Below are 15,377 nucleotides of genomic sequence, written 5' to 3'. Positions count from 1 at the left end.
TGGTGGCAGCCCGCTTGGGACTAACCCAGGTGGGCTGCCTTTTTCTTTTCTCTTTTTCTTTTTCTTTTTTTTTTATTGCCCATCCCTGATCTAGAAGGACAAGACAAAGGAGGAGGAAAGGAAATATAATCCACATATTATAGATAAAATAAGTGTCAGACTAAAGGTTTGGGCTTTTTTCTTTCCAGGATTTCTTTCCATGAATGGCTCATGATCAAACAGGAAGTCCACAGTGGCACCAGCAACTTAACTTGGATTTTTGAGTCCCAGTTCAGTATTTTAACCTCCAGTCTGTCCAATCTTCAGTAATAGGTCACTAGAGGTTTACCTCTATGGAATAGTAACTCTGGTGGAGGGGAGTAATGGGGAAAAGTTCTGATTAGGGTTCAATGTCTTCCAGATAAACTCTCACAAAATCATCTACCTTTAATGCAATGGTTTTCCATGGCATTAGGAAAAATATAGGGCATTAGTGAAATTTGGTGTCCACACTTTCACAAAGGTGTAACAAAATTAAGTTGTTGGAAACTGAAGCTAGACAAATTCAGTCTAGAAATAAGATAGAACATTTTATCAGTGAGGATAGTTAGCCATTGGGGAAAATTACCTAGGAATGTAATAAATTTTCCATTATTTAGTCTTTACCTCAAGACTGTATATTTTTATAAAAAAGAACCTATAGCTCAAATGCAAGTTTTAAGTTTGATGCAGATATTATTTGGTGAGGTACTTTGGCCTGCATTATGCAGGAAGTTAAATAGACAAACTTGGTGGTTCCTTTTGGCCTTAAATCTGAATATGTTCAATGAATTGTTTTCAGTGTCTATGTAGTGATGTAAGAGCGTAGTTCAGATGTTCTCATTTCATAATTGTCAATTTATAAAAATAGGGATGTGGTCATTTTACCTGTCCATTGAAATAGTTTTTCTATTAAACCATCTAGACATGACCTACTGTGGTGTAGTGGGGGTGCTGTCTGCTCGGTAATCCCATGTCCCCCTGCACTGTGATGTGATTCCCACTGACTCACCCAAATGTGTATTAACCCAGACACCTATGCTCAGCCTCCCAGGGAGAGAGACAAAAGGAGGAAGGTGGAGACCAGCACCAGGCTGGGGGCAGGGCCTTGGCGGGGAGGCAGTTGCTGTCTGGGAAGCATGGAGAGAACAGGCTAAGCTGGGGGCTAGGGGTGATGGACCCTAAGCCTAAGGGCCTGAGCCATCCTGGCCCTGCCCCTGGTAGCCACATCACATATGTGCTGTGCTGTATTTTGGAAAATCAATAAATCCCTCTCTATTCTACTGGCTGGTAGAGACTGATCTGGTTGTTACGGGGATGCTTTGGGGAAACCCCAACTCGACGTCACACCTATATCAGCTGAAATTTCATGTTAGAAGAAATGTTTGTGGGGTTGGCAGTTAACTACTATCTATGATCTCTTATTTATTATCTTTTATATAATTACAGCACCCTAGCAACCTATGGGAGCCACTTCTTCAATACCCATTTGAGTAGTTTCCTCTTTCCTATAAAGATTTGAGCACATTTTCCTCCATGTGGTCAATTTTAATTCATGTGGTTTGTTGACTCTAATTATCCATGAATATAAATCATAGAATCATAGATTCATAGAATAATAGGACTGGAAGGGACCTCAAGAGGTCATCGAGTCCAGCCCCCCACCCTCAAGGCAGGACCAAGCTCTGTCTACACCATCCCTGACAGATGTCTGTCTAACCTGTTCTTAAATATCTCCAGAGAGGGAGATTCCACCACCTCCCTTGGCAATTTATTCCAATATTTGATCAACCTGATCGTTAGGAATTTTTTCCTAATGTCCAATCTAAACCTCCCTTGCTGCACTTTAAGCCCAATGGCTAGACAGGTTTTGAATGCTGATTATGGAGAAAATGTCACCTCCTCTTTCTGGTGCAGTCTATGTTTTGAATTGACATTTGTTTACTTTTTTATGTAAAAGAACAACTGTAGGATAGAGAATATTTTGATAACTCCTTGCCACAAAAACTGGAATTGAAAGGCAGGATGGTAGGAATTCTCATCCTAGCCTCATGGAAAGCTAGAATTTTGTGTGTGTATTTTTATGACACAGGAAGGAATACCCATGGGGTTATGATAATATGTACAGAATTGTACATATGTAGAGCAATGGAAGGAATAGGAATCATCCTAGGAGTCTACTACAGGCCACCTACCCAGGCGGAAGAGGTAGATGAGGCTTTTTTTAAACAACTAACAAAATCAACCAAAGCCCAAGATTTGGTGGTGATAGGGGACTTCAACTATACAGATGTATGCTGGGAAAATAACACAGCAGGCCACAGACTATCCAATAAGTTCTTGGACTGCATTGGAGACAATTTTTTATTTCAGAAGGTTGAAAAAGCTACCGGGGGAAGCTGTTCTAGATTTGATTTTAACAAATAGGGAGGAACTTGTTGAGAATTTGAAAGTGGAAGGCAGCTTGGTGAAAGTGATCATGAAATCATAGAGTTCACAATTCTAAGGAAGGGTAGAAGGGAGAACAGCAAAATAGAGACAATGGATTTCAGGACGGCGGATTTTGGTAAACTCAGAGAGCTGGTAGGTAAGGTCCCATGGGAATCAAGACTGAGGGGGAAAAACAACTGAGGAGAGTTGGCAGTTTTTCAGAGGGACATTATTAAGGGCCCAAAAGCAAGCTATTCCGCTGTGTAGAAAAGATAGAAAATATGGCAAAAGACCACCTTGGCTAAACCACGAGATCTTGCATGATCTAAAAATAAAAAAGGAGTCATATAAAAAATGGAAACTAGGAAAAATTGGGTTTGTTTAGTTTAGAAAAAAGAAGATTGAGGGGGGACATGATAGCAGTTTTCAGATATCTACAAGGGTGTCATCAGGAGGAGGGAGAACTTGTTTATCTTTGCCTCTGAGGATAGAACAAGAAGCAATGGGCTTAAACTGCAGCAAGGGAGGTTTAGGCTGGACATTAGAAAAAAGTTCCTAACTGTCAGGGTAGTCAAACACTGGAATAAATTGCCCAGGGAGGTTGTGGAATCTCCATCTGTGGAGATATTTGAGAGTAGGTTAGATAAATGTCTATCAGGGATGGTCTAGTCAATACTTGGTCCTGCCATGAGGGCAGGGGACTGGACTCAATTACCTCTCAAGGTCCCTTCCAGTCCTAGTATTCTATGAATGAATCCGGTGGTGTATTTTGCTCTAGAGTAGAACTATATTTATATTCCTGTTCTAGAAACAATATGAAATTGAGTGTTCAAAGAGAAGGTATAGCTCCAAAATGCACATTCAAGGGCCAGATTATGACATTTTGAATCCTTAAGCTATGTCACATATAAGAGGCACCATACCATCAAATATATTTATTTCCAGTTAACATCTGTGTCTCAGTTCTCCAGCCTTTCAGAGAATCCTCTGAACTCTTTCATGCTTAAATTCGACACTTTACGCTTAAGTTTGAACAAAGAATCTAATTACCTTACCTATTACAAAGATAGCTTCCCCAATTATCACCTCTAATATCATTAGCTCACAGACATTTACTTCCCCCCCTCCCATCCCCCTTCAGTTCTGAAATTTGATTTGTCCTTTTCATATGTGTTCATTTTTTTTTTAAATTGTATCCTTTGGTATATATGGTTGTGACAATTTTCTTCCACTATTTGATCTGAGGAAGTGGGTCTGGCCCACGAAAGCTCATCACCTAATAAACCATCTTGTTAGTCTTTAAAGTGCTACATAGTCCTGTTTTTTGTTTCAGCTACACCAGACTAACACGGCTACATTTCTATAACTAATTTAATAAACTTTATGCTAGACACAGAGGCCATCCTGTGGTAGAATGTAGGTAGCAGCACACAATGCTTATAATTTGGAAGTAAAGTTGAAGCACTCTCTCAATAGTTTCATGATTATGATTGATTTGTATTACTCAAACTAGGAGCCCTCGTAATGGGCCACCCCATTATGCTAGGTTCATGTATATATTTTGATATCTGGATCTAGAGTTGTTGCAGAATAAGTAGCTACAAAGAGAGAGTACTCAAAAATAATTGCTTTCAACTGATGTCTAACATGTTAGCAGAGTGAGTGACAAATACTATAAAGCTAGATTCAGCTGCTACTGACAATGAATGGCCCCACTTAAATGTAATCTGGTCTTAGTGAGGGTTTTTTCTTTTTATGGAGAAAAAGAAATAAAATATTCATTCATTTTGTAACTTGTATCTCACTGAATGGTTTGATTTAATTCCTGTGTTTTTTCTTCATTGCTTAAAAGAAATCTAGCTTTTTAGGCTGAATCTGTCATCAGCAGATAAATTAGATTCAGACTATTTGCCTTTCTCCTATTGTAAAATTATAGTTTGCTTACTGGTGATAGTTACTTCAGGATATTCTAATAACATGAGCACTAATAACTGAATATAAAAAACAAAGTTGTACAGTAAAAAAAAAGACTAGTCCACTGTTTAGAATTTCTGTTAATTTAAGATATTTAAAATTAATTTTGAATTTGAAGAAAGTTTTTTTTTTTTTTAAATCAAGCAGGAAAATAACTTGAATAACATGTCTGCACAAACTTACTGGATTTTAAAGACTATTTCTATATATGTTACTGCCTATTAGGAATGTGGTACTGACCAACATTAGAACTAGGATACCGGACAAGGTCACCTATTAGACTGATTAAGTGTGGCAAATCTTGTGCTCCTAAAATATGGGGAGATATCGGTAAACATCAGACCATTCTGCAGTCAGTGGAGCCCTGCATGTATACCCAAAATCCAAATGTAATTATTTGTATTTTCATCAATTCCTTTGATTTCAATCAGGAACACTAGTTAATTATTAGGCAAGGGGAAGACTATAAATAAAATACTGAGTGTTATCATAAAGAGGATGAAAAATTCCTGAACAGTTAAAGAGCACCCAGCTGCCAGACTGGTCTCTTCCTACATCAGCCACTTCATTTTAATTTTTTTAAATATTTATCAAGTTAAAGCAAATGTCACATAGAAATTCTGCCTCCTTATGCAGTCATTTCCTAAGGCAGAAACAAATGGAAATCAGTCTCTCAACTGTCCGTCTCAAACCAGTGTTTTTGCCAAGTGTACACTTTATTTTCCCACTTGAACCTGAGCTCTTCTGAAAGATCGCTTCTACCACTCTTATGCAGAAAACGAGATAGGAGTCGCTGTTTATCAGCTGCTCTTGGAAGATTCTTTTTCCAGAAGCAAAGAAGTTCATAGATCTGATGTGTTGGATTATCCGGGCACTTCAATCTAACAAGCTGAAGTGTGCTCCGACGGATAGGCAGGTGCAGAGAGAGCAATGATGCATTATCTTCTGAGAGCTCCTCTGCAAGCCAGTACATCAAGTGATCCCACAAAGCATCTGTTAGTCAAAATGTAAACACTTTAAAACTTGTTATCTAGAGTCATTTTTTAAAAATCCTGCCACTATTTTTCTATAAAATCATATATTTTATATTTCTTGTTGCCTTCTCCTGGATAAATGTTTAATAGTAAAGATTTCCAAACTGGAGATACTGTTGACTTATGGCAAAATCTTGTTTCCATTGAGGTTAAAGGGCATTCTGTCACTGTCTTATGCAGAGTTCAGGTAAAATTCTGTCTACTCTGGTAATTTTGCACTCTGGCACAAACTTGGATTATTAACTTCCCTGACCCAGTAATGATCATTAATACTCAAATTGTGTAGAGGAAATCTGCAATAAAATGCAGCAACTCAAATATTTTTCCACAACAGATTTGAGAAGGGAACAGACCTTCAATTTGGCTCCTGAGAGAAAGCAGGGACTCCATTGACCACCAGGTTCCTCCTAGAGGAAAGGGAGATCCTAATCTTGAAACACCACTAATGGGAGGCATTCCTTGCTCTTATTACCTCACTTGAGTTGTATTGATTTTTCCTTGCGTTTTTGTTTGTGGCCTTGAACGGGAGAGACTTTGAAGTGACCTGGCTGGAGAGCCAAGTTGCAGTAAAGCAGCTGGCCAGCAAATAGCGGAGCGATCAACAGCAGCAGACTCCAATGAAGATAGGGGTGAGATAGCATGCCCAGTCACAAGGAGGCACCCATGCTGAGCTGACCCCTTCCCAGGACTTTGTAAGTTATTTGTTTCCCTGGTAAACCCCCTTTTCATTTAATTTAATATCATTTTAATATATTTTCTTCTGACCTTAATATACAAGGATTGGTTTAATAAATGAAAATAATGGCTTCAACTTGATTAGTGTATCTTAATAAAATTAACTTTAAACATCTATTGCAGGGGGGAAAAAACCTCTCTTACCTGATGAATCAGTAGAAATTCTTTTTGTGCTTTGTGGCCTGTTGATCAATTTTTCATGCTACCAAAGAAAAAATATTTAGAGAAGGGGAATAAACAAATCTGTCAGGGACAGTGTGATATGAGAATGGAAAGCAGTAAATCAACACTTCAAGTTCAGCACTGCTTGTGCCATTACCACATATGGAGCCAAATTCAAAACTACTGTAAATAATCGCACACTGAGATAACTGAAACTGTGTCTTGAACACCAAATGACAACATGGCTAACTGTATTTGTCAATATGTCAACACTGTAATCATAGGAAGTGATTGGCACTTGTGTAGACATGCACAGTTTAGCTTTAATCTAGCTATCTTGGACCTTGTCAAGGTGTGACAGCATGGACATCACCACTGGCTAGCTACTCAACTAACTCTCCAGGGTTCTCGGTGGGCTTCAGTGATCTGGTACCCACATTGTCTAGATTAAAACTATTTCAGATATGTACATTTGTGTATCCTTTATAAACAAGTTGCTGTCTTTGTGCAGCTGTGTACGGTAGCAGATGTTCTAAGATAGCAATGTGCATCATGTGTCAATGTGACATATCTAATTTCAGATACTGGAAGAAATATTTCTGTGCATCCATGTGTACTTGATACAAGCAAATGCCAGTATCCGTAATTTTAAAGATGATGATGGCACCTAGCACACACCTAGAAATTCTCATTAATTTCATAGCATAAGCTTTAGGAAGGGCACACTCTTTACAGTAACGTTGTGAGTTTCATTGTAAAGGGGAAATGTGTGAAACTTCTTAGATGTATAGATTAATAATGCCACTTTGCTGCTATATAATTTTAACAGATTATTAAGATCATTTTAAGCAATGGTCTGTATTCTCAATGATAAAATGCAATACTTTTCCACTACTGCCCTTGATTCAGAGTTGGGGAATGGAAGCAAAGTTTTGCTTGCTATATTCCCCTTTCCTTGGTCCCTGACTACCTGCTTGGAATGGGAGAATTACTGGTGCAGAGCTCCTCTTCTTACCTTGCATTCAACCCGCAAAATATCTGTATTGGACTTGGCCACAATCTGATCTATGTAATGTCAACAACCTTTTGAAAAGAGTGGCTTCAAGTGTTGCTTACAAACTGGAAAGAAGGAACTCCTTTTTCCTAAGTGATGTGTGTTGTAAAGACCACCACATCCTGAGTTCTCTACTCATCTAAGGTCTAGCTTCAACTCTGCATTGAGGCTGATTGCATCCTAATGGGGATTTTGTGCATAGCAGTGGAAGACCCAACCAATTTTGTATGCAGCTAAGATCCTAATTTGTCATGATAACATTCAAGTTTTACAGGAATGCAATTTCTCTCCAGTCAGTGGAGTTGCACTAGTATGAAAGGATTTTTCTAGCACTTTATGGTAAAGTCTTATATGAAATGGGATGAGAATCTTTCAAAGATGGACACTGTTTCTTTTTCAAAACCACAATGATCTTTTTTTTCATGCTTAGATATGCACTTATATTTAAATGTGGATTTTCATTTGCTAATGGAGATTTAGAGTTGCAAACTTCTGAAAAAGGCTTCCACAGATAGTAATTATAGATGAACTCAGCAGCCCATGGATTGACTTTAATGTGAACTACTTTGTGCTCCTCAGATTAGAAAAAGGTGAAAATTTATGTCCATTACTAAAATATGTACTATATTTAAAAATTTTAAATCTGCCTCAAAAGACTCAAATCTATGATGAAATATCAAATTCACCCAGAGTTTAACTCCACTGACATTTGGCTCCAAGTATTCTGGTTGACAGTCTAAGTACTAGAATACTCATAAGTGCTTTTCTAGTTTAAAAGGCCCTTCAATTAGCAAAAGCAGCTGCTTTGTTGAAGCATGGTATCACATGCTGTTTCACTATTAGACAGCCAGTAGGGATAAAAGTACAGCAGAATAGTAATTTGACAATGCTGGACAATATTGTTACAATATGTATATGCAAATCACCCTGATAGCTCTTCCTTTCATACAGTACTATAAAATTACAATAGGCTCCATCAGTTGGTCTCTTACATATGTAAGCAGGAGCTGAAGGAATATGTCCCTTACAGCTACTGGAAGTAGGGAGTAAATACAGTTTGCTCCTGCTTTGCTTAGGTTTGTTAAATGTTCAGATGATGGAGTTGTATTTTGCTCATTGTAATCAACTTGGCAGGTGTTGGGTCACAAATCATGTTAATAGCAATTGCAAAGTCTGTAATTATTGTGAGAATTCAAAAGAGAGTGTGCTTAAACTGGCTCAAAAGAGGGGAATGCTCCCAGTTTAAAGAATGAGACTCTAGGCATGTGCATATAAATACAAAAAACAACAAAAAGTCTGGTAGCACTTTATAGACTAACAAAACATGCAGATGGTATCGTGGCTTTTGTGGGCACTGGCCACTTCTTCAGATGATGGGAGTGTTGGACGTCTAGGCCCAAAATAAATAGGGGTCCTAGACATGATGGTACCACAATATGCCAACATCTTTATGGCTAACCTAGAATGACATTTCCTCAGCTCTCGCCCTCTAACATCCCTACTTTACTTACACTTCATCTATGACATTTTCATCATATGGACCCACGGGAAAGAGACTCTTGAAGAATTTCACAAGGATTTCAACAACTTCCACCCCACCATCAACCTCAGCCTGGACCAGTCTACACGGGAACTCTACTTCCCAGACACTACAGTACAATTAAAAAACGGACAAATCTCTACCACCCTATACTAGAAACCCACTGACCGCTACACTTACCTTCATGCCTCCAGCTCCCATCCCAGATACATTTTTCAATCTATTGTATACAGCCAACCCTTAAGATACAACCGGATTTGCTCCAATCCCACAGACAGAGACAAACACCTACAGGATCTTTATAGAGCATTCCTAAAACTGAAATACCCACTTGGAGAAGTGAAAAAACAAATTAACAAAGCCAAAAAAGTATCCAGACATGAACTACTCCAAGACAGACCCAAAAGAGAAAATAACAGAATTCCACTTATCATCCACATTGTACAATTCAAACCTCTCCAACGCATTATCCACAATCTACAACCTATCTTGGAAAATGATCCCTCACTGTCACAGGCCTTGAGGGAAAGGCCTATTCTCACTTACGGACAACCCCCCAACCTGAAACATATTCTTCCCAACAACCATGCTACACAGATACATCATAAATGGAGACAACCATTGTGAAAGGTGACTGCTGGTGGAATCTCTCAGGCAGCAGGTGGGAGAGCTACAGGAGGAGGTGGCCAGGCTGAGGAGCATTCGAGGCCATAAGGAATCTCTGGACAGTATTCCTGTGGAGTCCACTGAGGTCACTGTCCTAGGATGTGGGACTGCTGACCCGCCACTTATGGAGGAGGTGGTGCAGGGTGAGCACTGGCAGCTGGTTACTTCTGGCACCAGGCAGTGTTCCACCCCTGCTCCTAACCCTCCCACTGTGTTGTTACATAACTGTTACACTATACTTTCTGCAGGAGACAAGGAGTCACCCCCCCACAGTGGAGGAGACCAGGCCTTGCACCACCAAGGTTGAGCAGTCTCCTGCCACCACTGCGAGGAAGAAACGTAGGGTAGTGGTGGTTGGAGACTCTCTTCTGAGGGGAACGGAGGCGCCCATCTGTCGCCCTGACAGTTCATCTCGAGAGGTATGCTGTCTGCCAGGGGCCCGTATCCGAGATGTTACGGAAGCATTGTCGAGGATTATCCAGTCCTCTGACTACTATCCCATGCTACTCATCCATGTGGGCACAAATGATACTGCCAGGTATGACACTGAGCGGATCAAGCGTGACTACAGAGCTTTGGGAGTACAGGTGAGGGAGTTTGGGGCGCAGGTGGTATTCTCTTCGATCCTTCCTGTCAAAGGTAGGGGCCCGGGTAAAGAGAGGTGCATCCTGGCGGTGAATGCCTGGCTGCGAGGATGGTGTCGCCAGGAGGGCTTTGGCTTCCTTGACCACGGGGTGCTCTTCCAGGAAGGACTGCTTGGCAGAGATGGTGTTCACCTTTCCAGGAGCGGGAAGGCCTTGTTTGGACACAGACTGGCTAACCTTGTGAGGAGGGCTTCAAACTAGGTTCGATGGGGACAGGTGAGCAAAGCCCACAGGTAAGTGCTGAATGTGCGGGACTGGGAGATGGGTTGGAAGTGGGGGGACTACGGCCTATAATGGCAAGGAGAAAGGAGGGTCAGGGCACAACAGGGAGGCAAGATCAAATCAGTATCTTAGATGCCTATATACAAATGTGAGAAGTATGGGTAATAAGCAGGAAGAACTGGAATTGCTAACAAATAAATACAACTATGATATCATTGGTATTACAGAAACCTGGTGGGATGGGACGCACGATTGGAATGTTGGTATGGAAGGACACGGCTTGCTCAGGAAGGACAGACAGGGAAAAAAGGGAGGAGGGGTTGCCTTGTATGTTGAAAATGTACACACTTGGACTGAAGTAGAGATGAACGTAGGAGATAGCTGTGTAGAGAGTCTCTGGGTCAAGCTAAAAGGGGTAAAAAATGAGGGTGATGTCATGCTAGGAGTCTACTACAGGCCACCTAGCCAGGTGGAAGAGGTGGATGAGGCCTTTTTTAAACAATTAACAAAACTATCCAAAGCCCAAGATTTGGTGGTGATGGGGGACTTCAACTATCCAGACATATGTTGGGAAACTAACACAGCGGGGCACAGGCTATCCAATAAGTTTCTGGACTGCATTGGAGACAACTTTCTGTTTCAGAAGGTTGAAAAAGCTACCAGAGGAGAAGCTGTTCTGGATTTGATTTTAACAAATAGGGAGGAACTAGTTGAGAACTTGAAAGTGGAAGGCAGTATGGGGGACAGTGATCATGAAATAATAGAGTTCATGAACTTAAGGAAAGGTAGAAGGGAGACCAGCACAATTGAGGTAATGGATTTCAGGAAGGCAGATTTTGATAAGCTCAGAGAAATTGTAGGTAAGGTCCCATGGGAAGCAAGACTGAAGGGAAAAACAACTGAGGAGAGTTGGAAGTATTTCAAAGGGACGTTGTTAAGGGCCCAAAAGCAAACAATTCCGCTGTGTAGGAAAGATAGAAAATACGGCAAAAGACCAGCTTGGCTTAACAAGGAGATCTTGCATGATCTTAAAATAAAAAAGGAGTCCTATAAAAAATGGAAACTAGGACAAATAACAAAGGATGAATATAGGCAAGCAACACGGGAATGCAGGGGCAAGATTAGAGAGGCAAAGGCACAAAATGAGCTCAAACTAGCTACAGGCATAAAGGGAAACAAGAAGACCTTTTATAAATACATTAGAAGCAAGAGGAAGACCAAGGACAGGGTAGGCCCACTGCTCAGTGAGGAGAGAGAAGCAGTAACAGGAAACTTGGAAATGGCGGAGATGCTCAATGACTTCTTTGTTTCGGTCTTCACTGAGAAGTCTGGAGGTGTGCCTAACGTAGTGAATACAAGCAGAGAGAGGGTAAGTTTAGAAGATAGGATACACAAAGAACAAGTTAAAAATCACTTAGGAAAGTTAGATGTCAGCAAGTCACCAGGTCCTGATGAAATGCATCCCAGGATACTCAAGGAGCTGATAGAGGAGGTATCTGAGCCTTTAGCTATGATCTTTGAAAAATCATGGCAGACAGGGGAGATTCCAGAAGACTGGAAAAGGGCAAATATTGTGCCCATCTATAAAAAGGGGAATAAGAACAACCCAGGAAACTACAGACCGGTCAGTTTAACGTCTGTCCCAGGGAAGATAATGGAGCAGGTAATTAAGGAAATCATATGCAAACACTTGGAAGGTAATAAAGTGATAGGGAATAGCCAGCATGGGTTTGTGAAGAACAAGTCATGCCAAACTAATCTGATAGCTTTCTTTGATAGGATAACGAGCCTTGTGGATAAGGGAGAAGCGGTGGATGTCATATACCTAGACTTTAGTAAGGCATTTGATACGGTCTCGCATGATATTCTTATTGATAAACTAGGCAAATATAACTTAGATAGGGCCACGATAAGGTGGGTGCATAATTGGCTGGATAACAGTAGTCAGAGAGTTGTTGTTAACGGTGCTAAATCCTGCTGGAAAGGGATAACAAGTGGAGTTCCGCAAGGGTCTGTTTTGGGACCCGTACTGTTCAATATCTTCATCAATAATGTAGATATTGGGATAGAGAGTACGCTTATTAAGTTTACAGATGATACCAAACTGGGTGGGGTTGCAACTTCTTTGGAGGATAGGGACATAATTCAAAATGACCTTAGCAAGTTAGAGAAAATGGTCAGAGGTAAACAGGATGAAGTTTAATAAAGAGAAATGCAAAGTGCTCCACTTAGGAAGGAACAATCAGCTCCATACATACAAGATGGGAAGTGACTGTCTAGGAAGGAGCATGGCGGAAAGAGATCTAGGGGTCATAGTGGACCACAAGTTGAATATGAGTCAACAGTGTGATGCTGCTGCAAAAAAAGCAAATATGATTCTAGGTTGTATCAACAGGTGTGTTGTAAGCAAAACTCGTGAAGTCATTCTGCCGCTCTACTCTGCACTAGTTAGGCCTCAGCTGGAGTACTGTGTCCAGTTCTGGGTGCCACATTTCAAGAAAGATGTGGAGAAATTGGAAAGGGTACAGAGAAGAGCGACAAGAATGATTAAAGGTCTAGAGAACATGACCTATGAAGCCAGGCTTCATGAACTGGGCTTGTTTAGTTTGGAAAAAAGAAGATTAAGGGGGGACATGATAGCGGTTTTCAAATATCTAAAAGGGTGTCACAAGGAGGAAGGAGAAAATGTGTTCCTCTTGGTTTCTGAGGACAGGACAAGGATTAATGGGCTTAAAGTGCAGTCAGGGAGGTTTAGATTGGACATTAGGAAAAAATTCCTAACTGTCAGGGTGGTCAAATATTGGAATAAATTGCCAAGGGAGGTGGTACAATCTCCCTCTCTGGAGATATTTAAGAACAGGTTAGATAGACATCTGTCAGGGATGGTGTAGACAGAGCTTGGTCCTGCCTTGAGGGCGGGGGGCTGGACTCGATGACCTCTCGAGGTCCCTTCCAGTCCTATGATTCTATGATAAACATCCAGGAATCCATCCCTGCAATCAACCACGGTGCTAACTCTGCCCACATATCTATACAAATGAACTAATTACTGGAGCCAACCACATAAGCCACCAAATCAGAGGCTCATTCAACTGCACATCCAGTAATTTAATCTATGCCATCAAATACCAGCAATGCCCCTCTTCAATATATATTGGACAAACTGGACAATCACTAAGGGAAAGAATTAATGGATACAAATCAGATACCCATAAAGGGAACATACAAAAGCCTGTGGTGGGACACTAATCTCTGTGGGCATGCATTAACAGATCTTCAAGTGGCTGTTTTGTTACAAACCAATTACAGGAGCCAAATACACAGGGAAGGACTGGAGCTTCTGCTCATTCACAAGTTCAATTCTCACACTTCTGGATTAAACAAAGATAATGGATGGTTAGGTCATTAACTACCTAACAAACAATGAAGGCAACAATGGTTCTTTGGCTTTGAAGAATCTCATGATACCATCTAGATGTTTCATCAGTCTTTAAGTATTTCCTGATTCTTTGTTGTTTGCTAATTAATGTTTATCTCCCCATTTTGACTATCTAGTCTTTAGGTGTTTATAGACTATTTGTTTTCCCTATTGCTTTCCACCTCAGCTTTCCCTTGATATATTTTTTACCCACTGCCTTTTCTTATCCCCACCCTCCCAATTTTCCCTTCTTCTCCCCCCCCCCACCCCCTCTGTCTCCTCTATTTATTTTGGTCTTAGACATCCAACACTCTGGTCATCTGAAGAAGTGGGCTGTGCCCACAAAAGCTCATGATACCATTTACATGTTTTGTTAGTCTATAAAGTGCTACCAAACTATTTGTTGTTTTAAATATTATAAACATTATAAATACAGTTTTCTTCTGTTTGCTTAGATTTGCTGGCTATTCACCTGATACAGTGATGTTTTGCCCATTGTAATCAATTTGGTTGTCACTAATTGTTACTACTAATGCAGGAATTGTTAAATGCTTGCAAAATGCTGAAAAGAAGGACTGTGTTTAATCCATTTCAAAAGGAGAGAGACACTGTCATCTTAAAGGACCTCGGATGTACAAGGGCTTCACTGTCAATATTCTCTGAGGGGAGGTCAGGATCTCAGTCAGTAGGTTACATGCCCACCAGACCTGTTTCTCCCCACTGTCTCAATGATAGAGCTAAAACAGGCTCCAGAAGTAGTCTCTTTTATTATTTTAAATTTACTCCAGTGGATGCTGAAATTTCTTGTGGCTGGACTGTGCTTTGGGCCAAGAGCTGAACTCACTTAGCTAAAATTAATGAGTTTTTGCCCAAAGCCAAATCCACCACAAGTAGATGGGAGCAGAGAGTGGCTGGATGGCGGGGCAACCAGTGAAAAGATGCGATGCGTGATGAGCAGAGTGGTGGTAGAGAGGCATAATGAGCAGCCAGCAGAGTGGCGGCAGAAAGCAGTGAGGAGGTGGATGATGAGTGACCAGTGGAATGAATAAGATGCTTCTTTACCTCCTCCCCACTCAGTATGGGAGGTAAACTCTGCAGATGCACCTCTGAACTCTGGGTTTGCTGCGACTCAGGGCAGCAACCATGAATGGAGTGCAGAGAAGGGTTGGGCATGTAAAAGGGACATTCAGATTACTGGATTTAAATAGAAAGGAAAATAATATTATCCAACCTACTTGGGGTGGGACTTTTACTCATGGTTTTGTTTATGAACTCTGTTTGTGGAGTTTTCCCCCATTAATGCCAAGTTACTTCCCTCCCTTTCATTAAAAAAAATATTTTCTATGCTCAGAGTCTGTGTTTGTGAGTGGAAAAGCATTGCCTCTCAGAGGTGCCCAGAGGTGGTGTATGAGTTTCCCAGGTCACTGAGTGGGGGCTTAGGAGCCATCTTTGTTGGCTGGATTCAGAAGAATCCCTGGAT

The 15,377-nt window shown here is 40.8% G+C and overlaps 1 protein-coding gene across 1 annotated transcript in view; it reads right to left on the bottom strand.

The window, feature by feature from the left end:
- Window positions 1-3,611: 3,611 nt before the first annotated feature.
- Window positions 3,612-15,377, bottom strand: part of DTHD1 (death domain containing 1) — a 57,750-nt gene continuing 45,984 nt past the window's right edge. Inside the window, exons 9-10 of the mRNA XM_025187575.3 lie at window positions 6,336-6,393; window positions 3,612-5,415 (exon numbers count right to left, since the gene is read on the bottom strand). Coding sequence (XP_025043360.3) covers window positions 5,096-5,415; window positions 6,336-6,393 — 378 coding nt within the window. The 3' untranslated portion in view covers window positions 3,612-5,095. The remainder of the gene's footprint in view (window positions 5,416-6,335; window positions 6,394-15,377) is intronic.

This window comes from Pelodiscus sinensis, chromosome 4 (assembly GCF_052426305.1).
Source record: "Pelodiscus sinensis isolate ZL-2025 chromosome 4, ASM5242630v1, whole genome shotgun sequence".
Classification (NCBI taxonomy): Eukaryota; Metazoa; Chordata; order Testudines; family Trionychidae; genus Pelodiscus; species Pelodiscus sinensis.
The sequence above is the reverse complement of the archived record's forward strand: the minus strand, read 5'-3'. Positions and strand labels throughout refer to the sequence as shown.